Source organism: Chlamydotis macqueenii, chromosome 16 (assembly GCF_036417535.1).
Source record: "Chlamydotis macqueenii isolate bChlMac1 chromosome 16, bChlMac1.mat, whole genome shotgun sequence".
NCBI classification, from domain to species: Eukaryota; Metazoa; Chordata; class Aves; order Otidiformes; family Otididae; genus Chlamydotis; species Chlamydotis macqueenii.
Window position 1 is genome coordinate 185,197 of NC_141571.1, and position 13,010 is coordinate 198,206.

At 53.9% G+C, this 13,010-nt stretch overlaps 1 protein-coding gene across 3 annotated transcripts in view; it reads right to left on the reverse strand.

Annotated features, from left to right (window-relative positions):
• The window catches only part of LOC104478759 (fer-1-like protein 4), a 40,862-nt gene extending 32,609 nt beyond the window's left edge, over positions 1-8,253 (reverse strand). For all 3 annotated transcript variants that reach the window (XM_086760529.1, XM_086760528.1, XM_086760527.1), the window contains exons 1-8: positions 8,160-8,253; positions 8,021-8,076; positions 7,350-7,438; positions 5,129-5,228; positions 1,534-1,625; positions 895-936; positions 617-784; positions 276-336 (exon numbers count right to left, since the gene is read on the reverse strand). In XM_086760529.1, coding sequence (XP_086616655.1) covers positions 276-336; positions 617-784; positions 895-936; positions 1,534-1,625; positions 5,129-5,228; positions 7,350-7,438; positions 8,021-8,076; positions 8,160-8,238 — 687 coding nt within the window. In that variant the 5' untranslated portion in view covers positions 8,239-8,253. The remainder of the gene's footprint in view (positions 1-275; positions 337-616; positions 785-894; positions 937-1,533; positions 1,626-5,128; positions 5,229-7,349; positions 7,439-8,020; positions 8,077-8,159) is intronic.
• Between the last annotated feature and the right edge of the window lie 4,757 nt (positions 8,254-13,010).

Consider the following 13,010-nt stretch of genomic DNA (forward strand, 5'->3'; position numbering starts at 1 on the left):
TCCTTCTCCTGTATATCCATAGCCAATTACATTGCCCAAAAAAGAAATTCTGCTCTGGGCCGCCTAATGCTGGAGCGAGGACGCATGGATGCAGTCCATTCAGGGAATCTCACACCTTGCCCAGGGCAGCCACACAAAGTAAGAAGGTGTCTTCAAGCTAGAGGCCTCGTCAGGGTATGTGGCAACTGGGGAAGCTTAGGGTTGGTGCCCACAGCAAGGGACTGGCTGCGGGGCCAGAAGACAGCTGCAGGGATGCGCAGCCGACGCTGCAGTACCTGGAAGCTCTGTGGGGTCGGGGTGGCAAAGAGGTCCCGTGCGGAGCTAAGTCTGGAGCGGCTGCACAGAAAAACAACCCAGGTGAGTGAGTCTCTTCATCTACATGGACCTGAGCAAGCCCCCCTCAAGGGAAGCAATGGCAAATAATGGCTCCTTGCCCCAGGAACGAGCAAATCCCTTACAGTCCCTGTTTAGGGCCATTTGAGATTGAAGGTTTCTGACATTTTGCAGAAGCAGAATGACAATGGATGTAGGACTCCCCCAGAAATCACTCCATGAGCTGGCACTTTCCACCCCAGGGTCCAAGCAGGGGCAAGAGACAAGAGCACGCCATGGATACCTCTTCACAGGACTGAAGACAATGCCCGAGACCTCCATCTCAGACACATCGTAGAAATCTTCTTCCTCCTCTTCCTCTTCCTCCTCTGTCTCCAGGCCTTTTGCCAGCTTCTTGCCCAGTGTGGCAGCCCTCCTGTCCAGCTCACTAGCTCTCGGCCCCTCAGCTGCCCTGCAAAGCCCCCTCCGCATCATGTGCCACATCACCAGTTCCGACGAGCGGGTTGTGCTCTCCTCTCCATGCAGGAGGGTGAGCTGATACACTCAAGTATGGCTACTTACTCCAGCTCCTCAAATCCAGGATTGCGGATTATTGTCTCCGAACTGTAAGAAAAACAAATGCTACACTGAAAAAACAAGCGTTGCAGTTGTTCACTGATGCATTTAAGTAACAGTGCCACAGCCATGCTCCTACTTGGCTCCTGGCAGGGACACAAGCATCCTCCTAAGTGATGCTTTTCCACTCTTCACCCTATGCGCTTGCTGCTTTGTCTCCAGCACTCTCGCAGTAACACTTTCCAGACCTTGCTGCTGCCTGTCATCCTGCCCACCCAGACACTTGCATCTCCCCTGGCTTTGGGCACCACTGGTGTGCAAGGTGCCTACGGACCAAAAGCCAAGCTCTCTGCACCTTTGCAACAATGGCATCTTGCTCCCGTCAACCAGGAATGCTGCAGAAACACTCTCGAGTCCAAAAGGATTCCCAGGGTGCAGAGAGTGGTTGCAGTCTCGGGCTCTTGGTGAAGACAAGGTATTTTCTTTCCAAGAGCCCTGCTCACTTATTGCTGCTGCAGAAAAGACCTGCATCAGCCTGGCCAGAGGTGGAGAGCCAATGAGGCTAGATTGCATCCCAAAGGCTGCCCCTGGCCAAGGCAGCTGTACAAGCTGCCTGGAGATTTGCTCCTCCCAGGATTTCAGTACCTGTCTTTCATCTGATAGACAAAGTCCTCTTCAACCCAAGACCCAGCTGAGCCATCTGGAGGCTGGTAGCGTAAATCCAACTCAATGTAGATCTACAAACAGAAAACAAAACTGCCCGAGAGCTTGGCAGACACAAAACAATTGCAGAAATGTCATGGAAAAGGGGAAAGGGAGCTTGGAAGAGAAAAAGCAGTGAGATACTGGTGGAAAGAAGGAGAAAGGAAGTGGCCCCACAAGAAACCCAGACTCTCTTTGTCTGTCTCTGTCAACAAGCTCAAGTTAACCAATCTCCCACCCCTACAGCTTCCCAAACTCCAGGACTGACTGAATAAAAGCTGGCTGAAGTTTCCAAATTTAAAATGTACCATGGAGAGGCCTCAGAGAGTCGTCTCTGGGCACTTTTAACAAGGAAAGTGGGGAGAGCCCTGCAGGAAAGCAAACTAACGCAGAAGGGTTTGGAGCAGTCTCTCTGTGGGAGGCAGCGGGCAGAGCATCCCTAGGCACGAGAGCTTGGTTCAAAACACCACAGAAGCCATAAGCACACCCAGAGCCTGCGTCACAAGAGACATCAACTTAGTGTTAGTGATGAAGGACAGCCAGAGAGGTACAGGGCACGCTGGGTATGGGCGCAGCCAGCACGGGCCTGAAAAAACCTGTCCAGCCTGGTTTCAAACCAAAAAAAAAACCACAAGAATTTCCTAGTGGAGGTTGAAATCACAGCCAAGGAGGTCACCTCTCAATAGGCTGAAGAGGATGTACAAGCTGAGTCCATAGCTCAGTCCCTGGAAAACACGTGTTTCCAGCAGGAGAAATACAGCCCAAGAAAGCAGTAGTAGTTGCCGAGAAAGGCAGCTGCAAAGGCTGGATGGATGCAGAAGCCTGAGATGAAGCTGGGTGAAGAGCTGAGGCTCCAAAAAAACCCCACTTCCAACCACTAGGAGAAAAAAAGGGGTGCAAATAACTCAAGTCCCAGAGAAGAACAGGACTTAGAATAACAGGAGGGGCTTTGTTCCCACTTTGCTAAAGGAGCAGCTGTTGGAACAGCCTCTCTCCTGTGGGCATGTGTCTCTTCCCAGCTGAGCTGAGAGTCTCAGGCTGCTCTTGGACAGGCATCCAGTCTTGCCTGCCCTCTTTCTGTCTCTTGAAACCCTTGTGCAGCCAGGGCTGCACAAGCAAAAACCAACCCAGCAAAAGCAAACACGGCTGGTTTTCAGTTGGAGCGGCTCATCAGCATGCATGCTGCCATTAGCACAAGGGAAGAGGCAGACGGGGGCACAGGGCTGGGCTGCAGAGCAGCTCTGACCTTATGGTGTTGCCAGTGCCGGTAGCTTGGTCCCCTCAAACCACTGGCAGCACAGAGCACTGCTGAAGGGTCAGTCTAGTCCCCGTCTCTTTGCTGGCACCAACATTAACGCATTATCATAGAATCATAAAATCTTTAAGGATGGAAAATCCTCCAAGATCATCAAGTCCAACTATCAACCTAACACCATGTCCACTAAACCACGTCCAGAAGTGCCACATCTACACGTTCTTTGACCACCTGCAGCATTGAGCTGCAGCAGGCTAAAAGTCATCCCGGAAATGCTCAGTTTCCCCGGACCTGCTCCCTGATCCGGGCAGCTCAGCAACATGGGAAAGCCATGCCTGTGCCACTCAGGCTCGTGGTCTGGTGGCCACAGAGCTGCATGCCACACGCCACAGCGAGGGCGAGTCAGGTTGCCTGTGGGAAGGGCAAACAGGGACGCAGCACATCACAGGACTGTCTACCTCCGCCTTGCCTCCACCCAGCCCTGCCTGCAGCCCTGGCACCGAGCCCTGGTTCTCCAGCACTTGCTGAACTGTGCCTATACACCCAGCTGGCAGGAACCTGCTCGTTTTCGGCTCACGTTCATTTTCCACTGGCACAAATGGCCCAGTGAGCCCTGGTGCCAGGGCAGGAGGGGAATGGGACCCACAGCGCAGAGCAGAGGGGCAGGCAGGCATCAGAGCTGCTCACGCTGCGCTGCGCAGAACATCGTTAAGCCATCTGATTAGCGCTGGTGCTAACCCAAAAGCTCACCAGGGGTCTGAAGGTATCCTGCTGTGTTGGTTTTGCTGGGAGGGGGGCGGGGTTACAGTGGCAGCTTCTATAAGAAGCTGCTGGACGTTTCCCCTTTGTCCCATGGACTCAGATGGGCCTAGGGTGGACTTGCTGCTGGCCAAGGCCAAGCCAATTGGTAGCAGAATGTTCCCTGATAACGCCTCTGTGACAATGTATTTAAGAAGGGGAAAACAGGAAAAAAAAAGGAAAAAAAAAAGGTGAAGATGTGAAGACACTGGAGCAGGGGCAGAGAAGGGGGAGGCGCGAGTCTTGCAGGCCTCACCCTCTGGCCTCCCACTGGGCAGCCGACTGGGCTCAACTCGGCCCAGTCGGGCTGCAAGAATTGGAGAGGAGATGAAATGTGAAGAGATCCTGAGAGGCATCTGCCAGCCTGCTGTGAAGAATTTTTCTTGTGAGAGGAACGGCTGCAGACGCCAAGGTCAGTGAAGAAGGAGGGGGAGGAGTAATGCGGCTCCTGGCCAAGATTCCCCTGCAGCCTGTGGTGACGACCATGGTGGAGCAGGTTGTCCCCCTGCAGCCCGGGGAGGCCCACACAGGAGCAGAGATCCCCCTGCAGCCCGGGGAGGACCCCACACCGGGGCAGGTGGAGGCCTGAAGGAGGCTGTGGCCCGTGGAGGGCCCGCTGGGGCAGCTGTTCTGGAGGGACTGCACCCCATGGAAGAGATGAGCCACGCTGGAGCAGTTTCATGAAGGACTGTGGCCCATGGGTGGGACCCCACGGTGGAGCAGGGGAGGAATGTGAGGAGTTCTTCCCCCGAGGAGGAAGGAGCGGCATAAAGTGACAAGTGATGAACTGACCGTAACCCCCATTCCCTCTTCCCCCCTGTGCTGCTCAGGTGGGGGAAGGTGGTAGAGATAATGTGAAGCCTGGGAAGAGGGAGGGGTGGGGGAAGTTACTTTGTTCTCTTTCTCATTATCCTGCTTTGGTTTTAATAATAAACGAACAGTTTTCCCGAAGTCGAGTCTGTTTTGCCCATAATGGTAACTTTAAGGATCTCTCCCTGTCCTTATCTCAAACCTCGACCCTTTTTTGTAATATGATCTCTCCCTGTTCCCTCAGAGGGTGGGGGGAGTGAGCAAGAGACTGCGTAGTTTGGTCCTGAGTGGAGCTAAACTACAACACCTGCCAACCTTCAGCCTCATCCCATCAGCTTCCCTTTTCTTCGCATCCCGGAGCAGCCCAAGCCCACGCAGCGCAGTGCAGGAAGCAGAGAAAATACCACCTCCTACCTCCATCACCCAGACCCGAGGAGTGAGTCCCTCAGCAGGTCTCCAGGGCCCCCAGCCCACCCTGCACACTTCTGGATGCTCCGGGAACCACCTGATGGGTGTTAAGGGGCTGCACCCTGTGCAGATAAGGCACAAACACCGCAGCGCTCCCCGGTTCAGAGCAGCCCCTTGCACTCCCCCTTAGCCCCGGGAAGCGCCACATGAGGTTTCCCACAAAGCCTTCTTGATTGCTGATGGCCAGGCCACCCACTAAGGACTTACACCAGTGACTGTGTGATTCTTGTCGATGAGGGCCTCCCGGAGGATAAGCCGCCCGGATGTCATTAGGTGCTGAAGACTGAGGACGAGGGTACCGAGAAGCCTGGAACAAAACCAGAGGCTGCAGCAGTACTGTACCGTAGCATTGGTACCTGGGGCAAGAGCGTACCAGGATCTCTGCTCTCCGGCTCACAGCCCCTCTGGGCTGCAGTGAAGGCAGCCAGCCGCCACACTGCTTTCCACAGGGAGTCTGGCAGCCAAAATACCCAAGCTATCCAAAATACCCAAGATCCACTGGCCCTGCAGCAGGTCGTGCCTCCACACCAGTCATGCCCAGGGAGCCAAGCTGCCATTGATGGTTAAAGGCTTGCGCAGACTCAGTCCCACCAAGAACGAGTGAGCTCTCCCGTTCAACAGAGCCAGACTTCACAGGAGCCAGCCTGTGTTTGGGGACCCAGCAGAGCTGAGGTGATTCTTCCCAGACAAAACCTGGAATTAGAGTCTCCACACAAGGAAATACAGAAATAGAACATAAAGCCATGGCCATGGGGACATCTGCAGTAAGGTAGGCCAAAATGTACCTACTCCAAAGGGGCTTCCCCCTGGGGAAGGGTCATTTGGCTCCCTGCAAGCGGCCGTAATGCATGTGGGGTCACAGTCAGCCCCAACCCCACCTCATGTTGCTGCTGTCCAGAGCCTGTTTGTATGCTGGCCTCCACCTACCGATGCCACCTCTGCCAGCAGCTGAGCTAAGCCCTGCATGAAGCAGAGCTTCCTGCTGAACATCCCACCAGCACGTTTCACTGCCTGCCTGGGACCAAGACAGGAGAAATCGTTCCCCAGTCACCTCCATTTCAGCTGCGAGGGGCTGATCTCTCAGTATCCCCTCTCAGTTCCCTCTTCTCTGAGATGCAGAGCCTGCCCAGTCTTCTACCCCCCAAGGAAGGAGTCTCTCTGCTCATCCCTCTCCTCTCCAGCTTTCCAGCTCAGTGTTGCTTCCACAGAAAGGCTGTACATGCAGAATTCCAGACATCATACAGTGGTGTAACAGATTATTCCCTTCTGTCCTTCCACACTGTCTTTCTATTTATTTTTTTACCATTCCAGTGCACTGACCAACTGCTTTTAAGTTGTACTGTCTGTCACGTGCCGTTACTCTGCTCCCTGGCTGCAGAGGTGTGCGGACAGACACTGACAGTGCCAGTCCAGCCGTCTCCTGTTGGACTCCTTTGCTCAGTGCCACCAGGTCCTGGTGATTTGTTACTGTTTGTTGTATCTGTTTGTCCTATAGCCATTTCTATTGACATTTCAGTTGGAGACAATTCCTCTGATCCAGCTCCCATAAGGAAAGCATCCAGTAAACAGTGACACAAAGTTCAGCCGGCTTTCTGCTCTTGCTTTATCTTTACGTGTCTCACATGTGCTGTACTCCGCTGTTTCCTCCACACCCTCTTTGGCAGCCTTGTGATGGCTTTGAAAAGGTTTGCATTACTAGCTGCCTCTAGAAAATTGTTCCTGTTGATTTTCCTTTAGTTCTTACATTTCACTTATCGGAGCTGGCACCCTTCCCTGCATCCTTATGTTTTACGTGTCCTGGGAGGGCGTGCCTCCACTCTCTGCTTGCTCCACCACCACCACTCAGTCTGTCACTTCTGCTCCTGGGTTTCCCTGAAGCGTTTTACACCTGCTAGAACAGCTGTTAAGTTCACACTGTATTGCGTCCGTGACGCCTAGAAGCATTTTCAGTTCTAGTTGATCCTTTAAATCTAAATTGCTTCTTTTTTGAAGGTTAAACCATGCTACCACGGGTGCCGGGCTTTTCCCTGCTGATAGGCATGTTGAATTTGGGTGCAGCATAGTCACGGTCACTATATGGATCTACGGGGTGAGAGCAGGTCCCTGCTCTGCTGCAATATCTGCCCTTGCAGCTCTACTTTATAGGGCCCTATTTTACCTTTGTCCCACTTAGGGGTCTGACCTGGATCTTTCAGTGGTCTTTGCTACTGCTGGCACAATGAAATCATTCCCCTTATTTAATTTAATGCATACAGGACTGCTGCCCCACCAGAACAACCAGCTCCATTCCTCTTCTATAACTTGTATCCTGCTCATCTTCCTTCCGTCAAATTTCCAATAAACATTTTCTACTCCCAATAGAAAATTTAAAGCCCAGGATGCCTCTTCCCCCCACCTCTGCTGGTCACTCAACAACCAAAGGACCTACCTGTTACTGAAAACCTTGCTGCAGTTGTAAACCTTAACGAGCAGCATCTCTCCCATGACAGGCTTCCCATAGTGAGGCCAGCAAAAGAGCTGCAAACAAACAGAGCAGGAAGAGATGGAGAGTCATTCCCAGCCCTGCTTTCCCACGTTCGCTAGTGGGCTGGTCTCCTCTGCAAGGTGACCACACAGACGAGCGCGCCAAAAAGCCATTGCAGTGGGAAGTGGCTTTCCAGCCGGCCAGGGCAGACCCCGCGTGTGGGGATGGAGGGGAGAGGGAGCCCCTCCAGCAGCACAGAGCCGCAGGTCGGCCGCTGAAGCAGACAGAGCCTGACTGCCTTGGGAGAGGAGGATGCTGGTGCCTACTGAGGTCCCCGGGCTGGCAGGTCGTGGGGTGCGACGGGGCACGGGCGGGACAGAGGCGCTCGGGGAGAAGAGGGAGCCCCCAGGCTCAGGCCCCTCCCCCCTCCCCTCGGGCCCCTCTTTATCCGAACGGGACGGGTGACGAGTCACGGGAAGCGCCCGCCAGCCCGGCGCGGCTGGGCCTTCACAGACGTCGGTGACGAGACGGTGAAGCTGGGCACTGGGAGGAAGGCTCCCCAGCCATCCCCCACTCCGAGGCACCGGCCGAGCCACTGCCGTCCCCGTCCCACGGACACGCCGGTTTGCCCTCACCTCCCCGAAAACGGCTTCCGCGCCGCAGCGGATCTTCCTCGTCTTCTGGGTGAAGCCTTGGGAAGGAGAGAGGGGGGCGTGAGGCGCCGGCGGGGCGGCCCCGCAGCCCCCGCCCCGGCAGCCCCCGCCCCGGGCTCACCTCGGAAGCTGAGCTGCACCTGCCGCTCGCCGCGGCCCGGCAGCCGGGAGAGGCGGCGGACGCCGACGCTGAGCGCCATGGAGCCGGTCCGGGCAGCGCGGCCCCGCCGTAACTCAGCCTCGACTCGCCTGGCCGGTCCGGCCGCCCGCTCCCCGCCCCGGGGCGGGGGACAGGGGCTTCCACAGGCGGGGCGGGGCCGGGCCGGGGCTCCTTGCAGCCAGGGTGGCTGATCCAGCTGCACACACCCCGAGGAGTGAGTCACGCGTGTGCAACGCCAGACTGCCCCGAGGCAAGGCCTGCGGTTACTCCCTTTACCTCCCTCCTACACCAGAGCTGCCCGGAGCGCCGGGGAAACCAACGGTGGAAACGAGCGTGGTGGGGAGGATCCCACTTCATGGGGCAGCAACAAACCATAGCAGGGCAGCAGCGTTCAGCACCGCTTTGGTGAACACAAGTGAGGGAGCTGATCAGTTTAGGGCAGCACAGAAAGCTCAGTATACTGACCCCAGACCTCATCACAGATGGAAGGGGGCAAGGCTGTTTAATGAGACATTTGGACCACCAAAGCATGCTGGTGATGGGTGGATCCACTATTTGCTCAAAGCAGATTAAAAGCCATCATCTCCCCGTGGAGCTTGTGTAGCTTCCTCAAACACCCAGAGCAGTCCCGAAGACAATGCCTCACTTGGTGAAACAATCCTTGGGAGAACCAAACATTTTGGACCCTAAGTAGGGCCCTCAGCCCAACCAGCTGAGGCAAAGATGGAGCACTGTCTCCCAGAGAGGAGGGTGCTCTGTCAGGTGGCATGGCACAGTCTGTCATGAAATGTCACCAGTATTTAGCAACCTGATCTAGTCAGGGATGTCCCTGCTCCTTGCAGGGGGGTTGGACTAGATGACCTTTGAAGGTCCCTTCCAACCCAAACCATTCTAAGATTCTATGATTCATTGCTAGGTGTCCTAGAAGCAAGAGGAACCCTCCCTGATGAACTCCCGCGTGCAACAGTTTTTCATTTATGCAAAGCCCTGAGGCTAAAATACCTTTGGAGACCGCAAATACAAGGATGCTTGCTCAATCTCAGCCAAAGCCAGGGTAAAGGGACTTCTGGGGTGTTCCCCGTGCTTACGGTGGACAAGGGACGAGCAACTGACATCATCTACCTGGACTTGGGCAAAGCTTTTGACACTGTCCCACACGACATCCTTCTCTCTAAACTGGAGAGACATGGGTTTGATGGACGGACCACTCGGTGGATAAGGAGTTGGCTGGATGGCAGCACTCAGAGAGTGGTGGTCAACGGCTCAATGTCCATGTGGAGACCGGTCACCAGTGGCGTCCCTCAGGGGTCCGTGCTGGGCCCGGCCCTCTTCAACATCTTTGTCGGCGATATGGACAGTGGGATAGAGTGCACCCTCAGCAAGTTGGCCGATGACACCAAGCTGTGTGGTGCCGTCGACACGCTGGAAGGGAGGGATGCCATTCAGAGGGACCTTGACAGGCTGGAGAGGTGGGCCCGTGCCAACCTCATGAAGTTCAACCAGGCCAAGTGCAAGGTCCTGCACCTGGGTCATGGCAATCCCAGGCACAAATACAGGATGGGCGGGGAATGGATGGAGAGCAGCCCTGAGGAGAAGGACTTGGGAGTGCTGGTGGACGAGAAGCTCAACATGAGCTGGCAATGTGTCCTTGCAGCCCAGAAGGCCAACCGCATCCTGGGCTGCATCAAGAGAAGCGTGGCCAGCAGGTCGAGGGAGGGGATTCTCCCCCTCTACTCTGCCCTGGTGAGACCCCACCTGGAGTACTGTGTCCAGTTCTGGAGCCCCCAACACAAGAAGGACATGGACCAGTAGGAGAAGGTCCAGAGGAGGGCCACGAAGATGATAAAAGGGCTGGAGCACCTCTCTTATGAGGACAGGCTGAGAGAGTTGGGGCTGTTCAGCCTGGAGAAGAGGAGGCTCCGGGGAGACCTGATAGCGGTCTTCCAGTACCTCAAGGGGGCCTACAGGAAAGATGGAGAGAGGCTGTTCAGCAGGGCCTGTTGCGATAGGACGAGAGGTAATGGTTTTAAAATAGAGGGGGGTAGATTTAGATTGGATATTAGGAAAAAATTTTTTAAGATGCGAGTTATAGAACACTGGAACAGGTTGCCCAGAAAGGTGGTGGAGGCCCCATCTCTGGAAACGTTCAAGGCCAGGCTGGATGAGGCTCTGAGCAACCTGATCTAGTTGGGGATGTCCCTGCTTCTTGCAGGGGGGTTGGACTAGATGACCTTTGAAGGTCCCTTCCAACCCTAACCATTCTATGATTCTATGATTCTATGATAAAGAAAGAGGGCGGTCTGGCATGACAGAGAGCATGCACCAGCACTGGGCAAGAACAGCACATTCTCCTGAGGAATAAAACTTGAGCTCTGGTCTACCTGAAGCAACAACCCTGCCATAAATCTGCATTCCAGCTACACCCAGGGTGGCACAAAGCAGGAGATGTGCCTCCCAGCCTCTCACCAGAGTGCCCAGCAGCCGTCTTCATTGCTTGTAAGCCTAGGAGCCCTGAGGAAACTCCAGAATGAGAGAAAACAGCCAAAATTGTGCCATCCCCATTCTAAGCTTGACTCTTCCATGGGTTTTCACCTGAGCCCACACCCATGCAGCTCTTGTTCTCAAGTGACAACCAAGTGACTTGTGTCTCTTTGCTCGCTCACATTTCTGCCACTTACCTGTGAGAAAACAGTGTGTCCTCCAAGTTTTCCTCTGCTCCAGCAGAGGGAAGAACTTCCTCAGATGTGCCTCTACTGTGGCCTCTTCCTCCCCAAAATAGGGAAGGTCTCTTCTACCATCAACGAATCTAGCACCTGGAGACACCTCAGCTAGCTGCAGAATAGACAGTGACTCCACTCACAGCCAGGGCAGAGAGCCGGAGGATTCACTGTCTTCTTTTTGAGTGGGAACTGGCAGAGGTTTAAAAAAAGGACAGGTGAAATGGATTTCCCACTACACATTCTGCAGTCTCAGAGCTCATCTTCTGCCCCTCAAGCTGGAGCAAAGGGAAGTCCCAATGTGCTTCTGACATCTTGCCAAAGAAACCATTCATTGAAGTCAAGCACTATACACTGCCACTGGTATTTCTTGGTTCAAGCAAGAGTCTGGTGAGCCTTCAGAACTACTGCTGTGAATATCCTTTAAAGAACACTTTATTAAAAAGAAAATTAAAATAAATTAAAAAATTAAAGTATAGACAAACATGGTTTGCCTTAGATTTGCTTGCGCATGTAATATGGGGATGGAGAGCTCTGCCTACAGGTCGTAAGCAGCTGAAAAAGAGTAAAGGATGCTCTCGACCACAGTGCAGCATCTCAGGGAATACTTGGCAATTTTCCTCCCTTCTCTTCCACGCTTGTAACACACTTTAGTTTAGGCAGCCGCTCAAGAAGAGACATTGCTTGAAGCCAAGTAAGTGCAAGAAAACTGGGTGCTGAAGGCACCCAGTGATGGAATATCTCAGGAGAGACAGCCCAGCTTTCTCTAAAGGAAGCTGTCTGCTGCCTGTGGAACCCAGAACACATCATGACACAAACTAGCTATGAATAGAAAACCAGCACAAATTTGTCTTTGTTCAGCAGTGGTCCTAGACCCACAGCCCTTCAAGCACAAGCTATGTACTAGTTGGGTGGCAGATACCATACAGAAGGACTAGTCTAGTTGAGGATATGGATTCAAACCCAGGTTCTGCTTTCACACAGGTTTGTAACCTACCAGTTTCACAGCCTGAATCACCAGGGCAGTCTTCCAACGTATTGTGCAGCAAGCTCTCTGCCCAGGACTTTGGTCTCTTCAGGGATCTGATGGGTCAAGTGCCATGGGGTACAGCCCTGGAGGGAAGAAGGGCCCAGGAAAGGTGGCTGATATTCAAGAAGCACCTCTTCCAAGCTCAGGAGCAATGCATCCCAATGAAGAGCAAGTCAGGTAAAAATGCCAGGAGGCCTGCATGGATGAACAAGGAGCTCCTGGACCAACTGAAAATAAAGAAGGAAGCCTACAGAGGATGGAAGCAAGGACAGGTAGCCTGGGAGGATTACAGAGAGATTGTCCAAGTGGCCAGGGATCGGGTGAGGAAGGCTAAAGCCCTGATGGAATTGAATCTGGCCAGGGATGTCAAGGGCAACAAGAAAAGCTTCTGCAGGTACGCTGGGGATAAAAGGAAGACCAGGGAGAATGTAGGCCCTCTCCAGAAGGAAACAGGTGACCAAGTTACCCAGGACATGGAGGTGCTCAATTACTTTTTTGCCTCCGTCTTCACCGATAAGGGCTCATCCAGTCACATCACCAAAGTTGCGGAAGGCACAAGCAGCGACTGTGAGAACGAGGAACTGCCTACTGTAGGTGAAGAGCAGGTTCAGGAACATCTGAGGAACCTGAAGGTGTGCAAGTCCATGGGATCTGATGAGATCCATCGGCTGGTCCTGAGGGAACTGGTGAATGAAGTTGCCAAACCGCTGGCCATTGTATTTGAAAAGTTGTGGTGGTCTGGTGAGGTTCCCACTGACTGGAAAAGGGGAAACATAACCCCCATTTCTTAAAAGGGAAACAAGGAAGACTCAGGGAACTACTGGTCAGTCAACCTCACCTCTGTGCCTGGCAAGGTCATGGAGCAGATTCTCCTGGAAACCATGCTAAGGCACATGGTGAGCAAGAAGGTGGATGGTGACAGCCAACACAGCTTCACTAAGAGCTATCGTGCCTGACCAGTTTGATGGCCTTCTATGACAGGGTGACAGCATCGGAGGACAAGGGATGAGCAACTGACGTCATCTACCTGGACTTGCGCAAGGCATTTGACACTGTCCCGCACGA